Source organism: Notothenia rossii (genome assembly GCF_949606895.1).
Source record: "Notothenia rossii genome assembly, chromosome: 7".
Lineage (NCBI taxonomy): Eukaryota > Metazoa > Chordata > Actinopteri > Perciformes > Nototheniidae > Notothenia > Notothenia rossii.
The window spans coordinates 9979283-9990450 of record NC_136905.1 but is presented as its reverse complement, the minus strand read 5'-3'; the positions used below and the strand labels follow the sequence as shown (position 1 = coordinate 9990450).

Here is an 11168-nt window from a genome sequence, read left to right as displayed (position 1 = left end):
TAGTTTCCAGTTCATTTTAATGAACACACTCACACATATACATACACAGTCACACAGACATGTTGGTCAGTGTATCAAACACAAAATACGTTACATGCACAGTTAGCATAGGGGATATTCGCCCTGTTTGAAATTCAAAAAGATAGTATTTTTTGCATTGTGCATTGCTCTTCTCGGCCTAAACGTGTGTTTGTTTCTATGATCTATCATCTCTAACAGGCTGCTGACACGAGGCTAGCTGCAGTTGCTCTTCTTTATACTGCGGGCATGTATTTGTCCAGGTAGACCTTGATGCCGTCGATGGTGTCGCTCAGCTGGGTTCCAACTTGGGGGCGCACGTAATGTTCGTACAGACCCAGCAGTGAGGAACGGGCCTGGTCCATCAGGGGAGATACCTCCTGTACCATGCCACTGCAAGTCAGGGAAGACAGATTATTTAAAGAAAACTCATAAGAAGAGGCATTCAGTATCTTAGTAGAGCAATCTCATTTTGGAATTCACTGCACATTTGTAGTGGATATGGATTTTAAACTAAAAGCAGTTCAGAAAAGCTGTCCTTTCTTTGGTTAATAATACAGGGTCTTCATAGGAAGCAAATTCCTTGTTGAAAACTTACGTGGCAACTTTGACGACGGCTTGAAACTCGGGCTTGGTCTGCACGAGCTCGATGTAGTCCTTGGCAGCCTGGCCACGCTCACTGGTTCCGACATTCTCCACAATGGGAGCAGCGACAGCCTGCACCTTTGAGAAAGCGGTCAGCAGCCTCTGGTAGAAGACAGTTTTCATGGCATCATACTTGTCAACAAGTTCCTGGGATGGTTTGGCAACCTCACACAGGCTCATGGAGACTGGAAGGAAATCAGAATGGTTGGACTGTTATGATAGGACCAGTGTTGCAAAAACCAGATGAATTTAAGTCAAAAGAACATCAAGAGATACTAAGTATATTTAGGAATCCTGCTTTGGAGGAACTATCGAAGAACCAACGAAGAGCTGCTTTGCATATCTTGACTTTTCCCTTTTGGCAATTCAATGACAGATTTCTTTGACTATTCAGTGTGTTATTTAAAAATCAATCTTTGTCTTGCAGATAAATCAGCGCAGCAGCAAGCCATGCAAAAGTGTCTTTTTAAGTACTGCAACAAAACACAATTACATGCACAATGCAAGAAAAGCAGAAGCATTTTCATCGCTTCAAATCTTTCTCTGTGTTTCAGTTGATATGCTCTACTTTTTACATGGTCAAAAAGTGGTTAAACATCGAATCCATACACTACAATTCTTCAGATCACATTGGTATTTGTGCCTTACCCTGCAGAGCCAGGATCAGTGCCAAAGTGTATTTTGCATTCATGTCTGAAACAAAAGAGAAACATAAAACAATTTAAAGGAACTCTGTTTTGTCAATCAATATAAAACTGAATGCAAAAGTCAGATACCTAAATGTAGTAGAGAATAAAAGCTGCAGTAAAAAGAGACGTTACCTGCGGTTGGGTTGGATGTACAAGTCCAAGAAGTGACAGTGTTCTCTGAAAGCGAGTTGTCTGTAACTGGGAGCTCACATCTGGACAGGATGATATAGGGGGGGACTGCAAACAAACGTCATCTGATGAGCATACACACACCTACACACACATGCGTGCACATGAGCTACACAAAGTCCATTGTACATGATATTCCCCTTAAAAATCATACGTTGAAATGTGAGTCAGTGGTTATGCAATGTTTCTCCAGTGTAAGCTCATGTGTTCATGTGGCATGCACTTGGAGCCCTGCTGATAATACTGCATTAGTGGAGTGTTTGCAAAACCTCATGGTGCATGTGAGTCAAAATCGACGAAACACTTTTAAGGCAGCTTATGTATTGTTGCCAGTGCAAAGAAATATATTTTTTTAGCAAATTAACTCCAGCTAACCAACATTTTTCACTTTAAAATGCCTGCTCAGATATAGATCAGAGTGAAATGGTCAGCAGGTCAATCAACCAGGACAGGTCTAGACACACTGTGCTGTACCCAGAGCAATGCATGCTGGGATTACTGCCTTCACCTTTCACCTTAATTCCCTGAAGTCGACTCCATGCAAAGTGATTTTAGGGACCGTTTTTATGATTGATAGCTTTTTTTATTCTGTATTTGTTTATTACCTCTCTTTCTTTGCAGATTTTTCCAGAACATTAAATCCTGTGACTTAAATAAGTGCAATAAAACCATAACAAACACACATCTGCAGTTCATTCACTTAAAGAAAGGCTTACATTCTTTGTTGTTGGTGCATTAGCTTTGAATGGGCTATACCTTTTACGTGCTACATTTATGTTTCGGGTAATGGCCAAGGTGCATTTTTGCATGACAAACTGTGTCCATACAGCACAATACACTCTTAAACAACATGTCTATATTGGACAGAACCAGCAGTGAAATCTTATGATATGTTCAGGATCGAGTGGTAAGAAATACAGATTCGTAATGTGGCGGGAATATTCATTTATTGCCAGCTATTCTTTATTTTTGTCCCGGAATCCGTTGGATTAGCTGCTTGCAGTGTCTTGTGGTTGAAAACGGTTGTACGGATCTTCTCCCACACGCTAGAGAACCATTGAAAGCAGCTGCTCGTCACTGGTTGGATGTGGTCTTCGTAGTAAGCGTAAAGAAAGCCCAGCACTGGACCCATAAAACCCTGGAATGTAGCTTTGACTCCCCTATGAGATGCACGAGTACACAGAGACCATGACAAATGTTAACAATTCAGATATTATCTTTAAAATGAGTCCAAATTGTTTGCATTAATGACGGTGAGAGTGAGGATGATACCTGAATGTCTCCGCCAGCCACTGCATGAATCCTGGAGAGTTGGGTTGTTGTGGAGCCTTTGTCTTTGCCAAAAGAGGTCCACATGCTGCAGAGGAGGATGTTTGTCAGTGAGGGAGGACAAGCTCAGAAATAAAAGGACTGAATGACTAGAATAATTACTTTTAAAGTCATACCTTGCATTAGTAAGATGAGGCCGAACACAAGCTCTTTGGTATGCATCTGTCGTGAGAAACACAACCATCAGAAGGCGTAATATTATTTCAATAACGCCGAAATGGTCAAGTTCAAATCTCAATCTTTATTTATTTATATAGCACATTTAGACCACCTCAACTACATGTCACAACTGCAAACGTGTTGTTATGAGCACATTATGTTCAGTTTTGCTCCTTTTTAAGCAACAAAACATCAATTTATCAAATTAAATTCCCGATTTGAACGCTAATTGTTCGAATAGTCATCGCAGCAAAGTACAAATGAGTGGCAAAGTGTATCTTTACCTTTCCTTTGGTTCTGGTCAACAGAAGTTGAATCATACAAGTGCTATCAAGCCATTTTATTTGTATTAGGTCACCGCAACCGCGTGTACGTTGGCCAGAGCGAATAATCATTCAACACGTTGTTTTTGTCTTTTTATTGACAGAATCTGAGAGATAGCAAAGCAACACTGAAGTGTCGCAAAGGGACCTATCTTTGTGTCTCTAAGACTGTAATCAAATAATAAAAAGCATTTTTAGATACATGTGAAGAGAAATGGATTTAAAAAATGTAGAGAGAGAGAAAGAATTTATTTATGTCATTTTTTGCAAACATACATGATTTCATTGAAACCTAGATCACATACTTGCCATTGGTTCAGAGTGTCTCTTTTCTCCGCTAAATGTTATCTGTGTTAAATGTTAATGTCAGATCCTGAACTCTTGATGTCTTTTCAAGATCAACATTAGCAGAGTTCACTAACTGTCTGAGCGCCCTTTGGATTAGATGTCTCAACACACTTATGTATACAGGCCAGTCAAAGTCTCTGTCTCTGATAAAAGTTTGTTTAGCCAAGCCAAGCGTTTCTGTTGGGCAGAGTCCATCTTCAAAGTCAATGTAATCTTCTCATTACTCCGCTCTGTGCTCGCCGCGTGTTATGAATGAAAACAAATCAACACTAGTGTCGACGTTAGAGTTCATAACTAGAATTACAAAACTGATCCCGCAGCTGTGTAAACAAATCTGAATTTTGACCTGTTATTAGGTTGTGTGTTATGTTTTTGAACATCTGTGCTTTGCTGCAAACATGTCAAATCTTTCCAAGTATATTTGTCTCATTTCTAGTCAGAATATGTCGTTACCCTTGATATAAGAGTTAATAACTTAAGTCTTGTTTTTAGACAAGGCATCTTTTTAAGTCAAAGTCTCTTAAAAACATCTTATTTTATAGGAAATCTCCAACTACATCAGAAAACTGAAAATGTCGAAGCATTTCTGGCTTTTTTTGTTAAAAAGTCCCAAATTCTGGTCAAATATAGTTCAAAAATAAGTTTTCCCAGCTAAAAAGAACATCTAATTTATTTAATTATCCCATGTTTACTTCAAGACATCTTACCGAGCGATTTTCTACTTTTTTTTATGTTTTATGTCTTGTCCTTGTATGTTTCTTTGTAAAGCGACCTTGAGGTTATGAAAGGCGCTATATCAATTCAAGTTATTATTATTTATTATTATTAATGTAATGTAATGTTCTATTGGCAGATTTGTTAATTTATTAAAAGCGAAAACACCTTGTTTTTATTATATATTTACTTGTTTTTGGAGAAGCATTTTTTCCAGTGTATATTTGTGAGTTTAAAAAGAGCATCCTTCCATTATGCAACAAATCATTTTATAATGACAAACAAAAGTATATACACTTACATTTAAACAATTTAAATAACAATGAACATATATAGCTTCTTTCAAACCGAGTTACTGAACTGCTTTCACATGACTTATTAATACAAACACAGTATATGCACAGTCTGCCCCTCCATGTGAGGTCGGCCCAGACCCTAGGGGTCTTCACTGAAGACTGAGCATGACACCTGACATTTCTCTGTGCTTTGTCTTTATATGTCTGTTGTAAACTCTTGTCTTTTCTATTGTTGTTTCTTATGTTATTGTAGTGTGCTTTTATTACATGTACAGCACTTTGGCTCGACCAAAAATCGTTTTTAAATATGCTTTATGAATAAAACTTGATTTGATTTGAAACACGGAGAATACAATTAGCTTACAAACAGCCACTAAAGAACACAGAGAGTAAAACCAACAGAAGTATAAAATATAAATAAAATCATATACAAGCAATTCTAAAACAGTTGGTTTTAAAAAGACTGTATTTGAGAGGAAAGCGGATTGGGTTTCGCTTAGAATAAAATGTCAATTATTCGAAAAAATGATACCGGCACATCTCGGTTTTTATTCCAGCTTTGAGTGGTTGCAGACAAAACACTTCTTTAATCTCAGTGTCAGTTTGCTTTAATCAGTTTCCACAGTGTTACACCAAACGATCCACCATTTGAAGAGCAAACTTTCCTTAACATGTCTATTCTCTGAACAAGAAGTCGCAGTTTCCCTGACATTAAAACAAATTGACCCCAAATGGATTTCAAGTAGATTTCCTCCCACTCATCTGATGCAATATGATCATAACCTGTGACCTCTGTTCTGCAGCTGCTGACCTCTGTCACTCTGTTCTCTTCACAGGAACTGGATTCATTGAACTGGGACAACTGGTGGATCATTAACCCGGCATAAACAGTGACTTTAGCCCGGGAGTTGTGAAATGCGTGAAAAGCAGCCATGTTGGCACTTGCCCTTTGGTACTAGATATTGACACAACTCAACTCTTACCTACCAGAAGCTTCTGTTGGTTAAGTAATCGGCTTCAGGGATGATATTGACTTTAGGATGAAGTAATCAAATTAATTATTCATCTAAGTTATTTATTATTTTAATTGGTCAAACGTTAAATCCCGTTGTGATCAGAAAGTGGAACGTTTTTATGAATTCAAGAGTTTTTTTATCATATATGTCTCTAGATGTGACAAAATAAATTGCTACGGCTAATTTGCAAAGACTTCTACTTTATCAATATCCATTTACAGCTTTGGGTTGTCAACAAGAAAGTAATATCTTACATGTCAGCACTTTTCTCATAAAATGAAGAAACAAATCTCATTCATATTAGACTTTAATATCATTATAGGTAAAATAATTATTTAGTGCCATACAACACGTATGAATCTAGGTTTCATATAACACTGTGTTTAAAACGGTTTACATCTGAATCCAGCCAAGGCCTCTTTTTATTTGTGATTATTCCAACTGTTTTTAAATTGCCATTAGATTCGATGGTTTCCCCAATTTGATAATCATTAACATGTTTGTTTGATAGCCTTTATATCATGTACATATGGACTGTTTATTCAGTGATGTAAGAGTTTAGTTTAAAAACAGCTTGTATTCAAACAGCAGGCTCTGTCTGTAAAAAGTAATATTTCAAACAAATACAGAAATAAATCTGACAAGTGTTTTGTGTTGTACGTCTGCCATAAGGTTTACAATGTCTAAAGATTACAAATGTGTATCTATATAATTAGAAAACTGAGATTATAATTGAGTCAGGTCATTTGAGTATAACCCTAGCCCCTCAATGAGTTGTTTCCCCTTATTATAAATGTATAAATAACTATATAACGATCTCATAAATCTGAAAACAATTAGAAATGACTTGCAGTGTTTTGTATAACATAAGGTGGCCACTCTGTGTGACACCACAACAACTGCTCATGTATTACACAGTTCAGCACATCTATTTCTATAGAAAATCACTAACGCTTAAACAGAATATGTGAACATTAAAGCACAGCTTTATTTTTTTCCCCAGTGTCTTTATTGAAACTTTTCACAGTGGTTCTTCAAAAACATTATATTGAAATTAGAAGAAAAAAAAAACATCTCTTTACAGAGAGGCAACATAGATATTGTGTCTGGTCAGCAGAGCAATGTGTGCAGAGGTCAGAGGTGAAGTCAGCCATTTTACTGGCTGATGTCACTAAACTTCTGCTTCACCTTTTCAATCTGCTGCTCCAACCAGGTCCTGGGGAGGATAACAAAAATAAAATGAGCATTACGTATGTGTGTGTGTGTGTGTGTGTGTGTGTGTGTGTGTGTGTGTGTGTGTGTGTGTGTGTGTGTGTGTGTGTGTGTGTGTGTGTGTGTGTGTGTGTGTGTGTGAGAGATTTCGTGTGTGAGAGAGAGAGCATGTGCGTGCGGCCTTACTGTGAGCTGGCAACAAATTCGCTGTTTCTGATGTCGTCAACGGTTGTCTGGGCCTCGTCTGCCAGGTTCTTGCCCATCTCACCCATCTGGTTTGTGAACGCTGCAAATTTCTCCTCCACGGTCACCTCCGCCTCCGCCTCCTTGTGTGTGTGTGAAGTGTGTGAAGTGTGTGTGTGAGAGAGAGAGAGCGCGTGCGTGCGTGCGTGCTTACTGTGAGTTGGTTATGATGTCGCTGTTCCTGAGGTCTTCAAGGGTTGCCCGGGCCTGGTCTGCCAGGCTCTTGCCCACCTCTGGGATCCCAGAGTCGGCCTCCTCCTGAGCCTCTGCAGGTTTGGAACAGAAACAGAAAAAGTTACACAGCATGAACGAAAACGTAGCTTGGAGTTTATTTTCTTAAATTAACCCGAGACATACGTGTGAATGCGGCCAAAGCCAGCACCAGCATGGCAACTACGAGGTACAGTCTCATCTTGTCTGGGAATTTCTGAATGGGGGAAGAAAAAGAAAGGCTACGGGTTATAAGATTTTTTTTTTTTTTAAGTGTAATGAGTCAAGGATACAACATGAGCAGCGCATTCCCATCAGCACCACGGCGGCTGGACAGCTCCATTTACGTGTCGTTACGATGTAATGATTAACTACTACAAATACAATTATCCAGACTTAAGGTACAAAATTACACTTTCAACCATATTTACTCCGTGTGACAATCAGTCGTCAATATTAACAAACAAATCCCCTTAGGTATCAGCAAGGGTTTGCATAGAAACTTGAGGATAGTTTTTTAAAAGTCTTATCGTCTGTGTCCTATAGTTTAGAAGCATGCAGCTATGTTTGTTTGATTCTAGCAGTGATGCAAATTAAATGTCAGACATACCTGTTGTTCTTCTCAGAGGAGGGAAACAATTGTGTTATTGAGAGTCTATGTGAGTTCCTCTTTATAAGCCCGCTGCGCTCTCGGAGGCTGACGCTGAAACAGAATTCAGTCAACATGTACACGTGGAGACCTTGAGGTGTCACTGCCCCCTTTGCTGACCAGCAGCGTGCAATTGCATTAAAAGATAGATGACTGATTATAGCCTACTGCGTCATGATTATGTTTTATGCAGCACACTGAAAAGGTAGATAAAATCATCACTTTGTGCAGGATCTAATCATTATTGCAAACAATGGGTCGTTAATCAGAGACTGTAGCGATCTCTATGTGGAGGTATGCTGTGGACAAAGACCAGGAGAAATATGGGTTAACTTGATATGTAAATTATGATGTGATCAGTCTCCCCCTGCCACAAAGTGTGTGTTACGATTCCAAGGCACTTAGAATGTAGGACCCAAATGCAGACAGGGAGGCAGAGGTAAAGTATTGTGAGATACTTTATTTTTCCATGATTTAGCGAAACTGAACAAAAAGGTAATCACCAAAACTCCAGTCGAGATGACAAAAAACAGAGGACAAAAAATGAAGGAAAGCCAAAGAGTTCCAAAAGCATAGACCTGACATGGCAATAGACAAGACGAACTGACACTGAGCACTGGGAGACAGGGGAATTTAAACACAGGGTAACAAGACACAGGTGGGAATAATCAGGGGCGGGGCTGACACTGATGGGCACAGGAGACACACGAGGAGTGACAGGTGACAACAATCAGGGAATTAGACACACCAGGGAACTAACGACAGACATGAAAAACACAGGGAAAAGGACCAGACAATAACCCAGGAGGAAAAACATGACAGCAAACACCCAAACCTAACAGACAACACTAAAACCCGTGACATAAACCTGGGGGGTGTGACAGTGTGTCAAAGATGAGATGTGATGAAGGGGGGCATAGTTCAGCCCGATAGCATTACCTCCAACTGATCTGTGTCACAATCCTAGTTTTCTGTCACATCTTAGTTGTCTGTCTTGTCATGATTTTATGTTGGAATTCTGTTCTCCCATATGTCTTGTCTTCCTTCCTGTGTTTTCCCTCATCTGTCTGATTGTCTGATTGTGTTCACCTGTTGCCCCCCTAGTGTTTCTGCCTCTCCTGCCCAGCTGTGTCTTGTCCTGTGATTACCCCTCTTTGTATTTAGTCCCTGTGCTCCTTGTCAGTTCATTTTCTTTCCTGTCTCCCTCTATGTTGGTCACGGTAAGTTTTTGCTTTGTTGCTACCATGTGCTACCTGTTTGTTTCATGCCATGTGTTGGCTCTATGAAACCTGATGTACTTACATGATTCTGTTTTCTTCAAGGTTGTATCTTCCTGGTCGAATGTACTTATTGTAAGTCGCTTTGGATAAAAGTGTCATCTATATGTAATGTAATGTTAATCAGATTTATTTTAAATAAAGCTCGCTTTTTGTTCCTAGACCTTTTTTGTATTCTGCATTTGGGTCCTACCTTCTTCCTCGAATCATAACAATCTGAGCTATTTGGAATCTCCTTTGGACCTTTGGTGTTGGCCATGCATCCCCTCTGTGTGAAAAAAAGGGTTGCATGTATTGGTCATAATGGCTAATTAAGATTTATAATCAGGGGTGCACATAACTTTTTGAATGAGTTACTCAGATGAGTACCAGGAGACAGCGTTTGGTACTCACCCCACACAAAGCGTGGTCCTCCTCAGTGTCTCCTTCACTGTCCTCTATTTACACTTCTTGCATGCTAGGTGATGAAGATGCACCTCCCTGTCTCGTATCCAAAACAGTGAAGTCCTTGCATTTCCTGAGGCCAAGTTGAAGGATCAAATACTCATAAATTATCACATGACTTGAAGTTATATCTGATTTCAGATGTGGGAAGATACTAAGTACACTTATTCAAGTACTCTACTTCAGTACAATTTTGAGATATTTGTACTTTGCATGATTTTGATGCTACTTTGTACTTCTACTCCACTACAGTTCATAGGTAAATGGTTTACTTTTAGTCCATTACATGTGTTTAAGACCTTTTGGTTACTTTACAGATCTGGATTAATGATGTGAAATATAATCGAGTGTTAAATCAGACTTTAGTTCCACCTGCAAATTCACAAGCTACCCTGCAGTAGCCTATACAAAGTCATTAAAACTAGCTGCACCTCTACCAGCTGTGATAACACTTTAATGATCAAAAATTATAAAACATATCATATATATTATTCTGAAATGGACCAATGTACTTTTAGTTTTGGTACTTTGACTATATTTTGATAATACTTTTCTAATTTTACTAACGTAACATTTTGAATGCAGGACTTTTACTGTAACAGAGTATTCCTACACAAGATCTGCTTTCAAACTCTTCCATTAACACCCTGAGTAAGTTTGCAACTGCGTGTTTTACTCCACTTTGTTGTAAATAAAACTGCAGCAGCTTGACCACAGAGCGTGAACGTTGTGATCAGCTGATTTTGCGCAGTTCTCCAGTGTGTGCGCGGGGCACAGAATGTGCACAGGGGAGTCTCCCACTGCAGCCAGTTGGCGGAGTTTTGGCACAATTCTGTTTTTCATACCGATTTTAACCCTGTCTGTGCACGGTCGGTGATCTAAGCCTCTGCCTCCTGTAAAGCTTCACAGGTCCGTCGGTTATGTCCTGCGCGGCTCGGCCAGCACCCAGTTCAGTCAGTCACAGAAAGTCCGAAGATTTCTTGCAGGGAGCGAAACGGCAACGTAGCTGCTTAATGTCTTTGTTTTTTTGACACGTCTAGTAGTTTACTCCATTGAGTCTTGACAAGAAACACGTGTAGACGAAATATGTTTTTTGTTTGAGATGTTTTGAGGTACGCAAAGGCGCGTTGTGACAAAAGTAACTTTACGCAATTCAGATTTGTGCCGCGCATGCGTACCTGCGTACTAGTTATGTGCTGTACTGCTTGAAAATTGGATTTGTAAAGGCATGACCAAATAAAAGGTCGTTTTGTGAGGATGATTCACATTTGTCCCCAATTTGATAATCATTAACATGTTTGTTTGATAGCCTTTATATCATGTACATATGGACTGTTTATTCAGTGATGTAAGAGTTTAGTTTAAAAACAGCTTGTATTCAAACAGCAGGCTCTGTCTGTAAAAAGT

At 39.2% G+C, this 11168-nt stretch overlaps 3 protein-coding genes across 4 annotated transcripts; all 3 read right to left on the bottom strand.

The window, feature by feature from the left end:
• On the bottom strand, positions 1 to 1598 carry apoa2 (apolipoprotein A-II). Its single transcript, XM_079640261.1, has 4 exons — positions 1485 to 1598; positions 1312 to 1356; positions 617 to 848; positions 1 to 411 (listed from the first exon to the last, which is right to left on the bottom strand). Exons 2-4 carry the CDS (start codon positions 1352 to 1354, stop codon positions 255 to 257), a joined length of 432 nt encoding a protein of 143 aa, XP_079496387.1. The 5' UTR covers positions 1355 to 1356; positions 1485 to 1598; the 3' UTR covers positions 1 to 254.
• An 871-nt stretch (positions 1599 to 2469) lies between these two features.
• On the bottom strand, positions 2470 to 3403 carry apoc4 (apolipoprotein C-IV). The gene is made up of 4 exons (XM_079640262.1): positions 3314 to 3403; positions 2987 to 3032; positions 2814 to 2898; positions 2470 to 2701 (listed from the first exon to the last, which is right to left on the bottom strand). The coding sequence occupies exons 1-4, from the start codon at positions 3347 to 3349 to the stop codon at positions 2488 to 2490; spliced, it is 381 nt and encodes a 126-aa protein (XP_079496388.1). The 5' UTR covers positions 3350 to 3403; the 3' UTR covers positions 2470 to 2487.
• A 3309-nt stretch (positions 3404 to 6712) lies between these two features.
• On the bottom strand, positions 6713 to 8132 carry LOC307045547 (apolipoprotein C-I-like). 2 transcript variants are annotated; one of them, XM_079691269.1, is made up of 4 exons: positions 8002 to 8132; positions 7539 to 7633; positions 7336 to 7447; positions 6713 to 6942 (listed from the first exon to the last, which is right to left on the bottom strand). In XM_079691269.1, exons 1-4 carry the CDS (start codon positions 8115 to 8117, stop codon positions 6882 to 6884), a joined length of 384 nt encoding a protein of 127 aa, XP_079547395.1. In that variant the 5' UTR covers positions 8118 to 8132; the 3' UTR covers positions 6713 to 6881. The 2 variants fall into 2 exon arrangements, with proteins under 2 accessions (XP_079547395.1, XP_079547396.1); XM_079691270.1 differs by having other exon boundaries at positions 7539 to 7608; positions 8002 to 8090.
• Positions 8133 to 11168: the final 3036 nt, after the last annotated feature.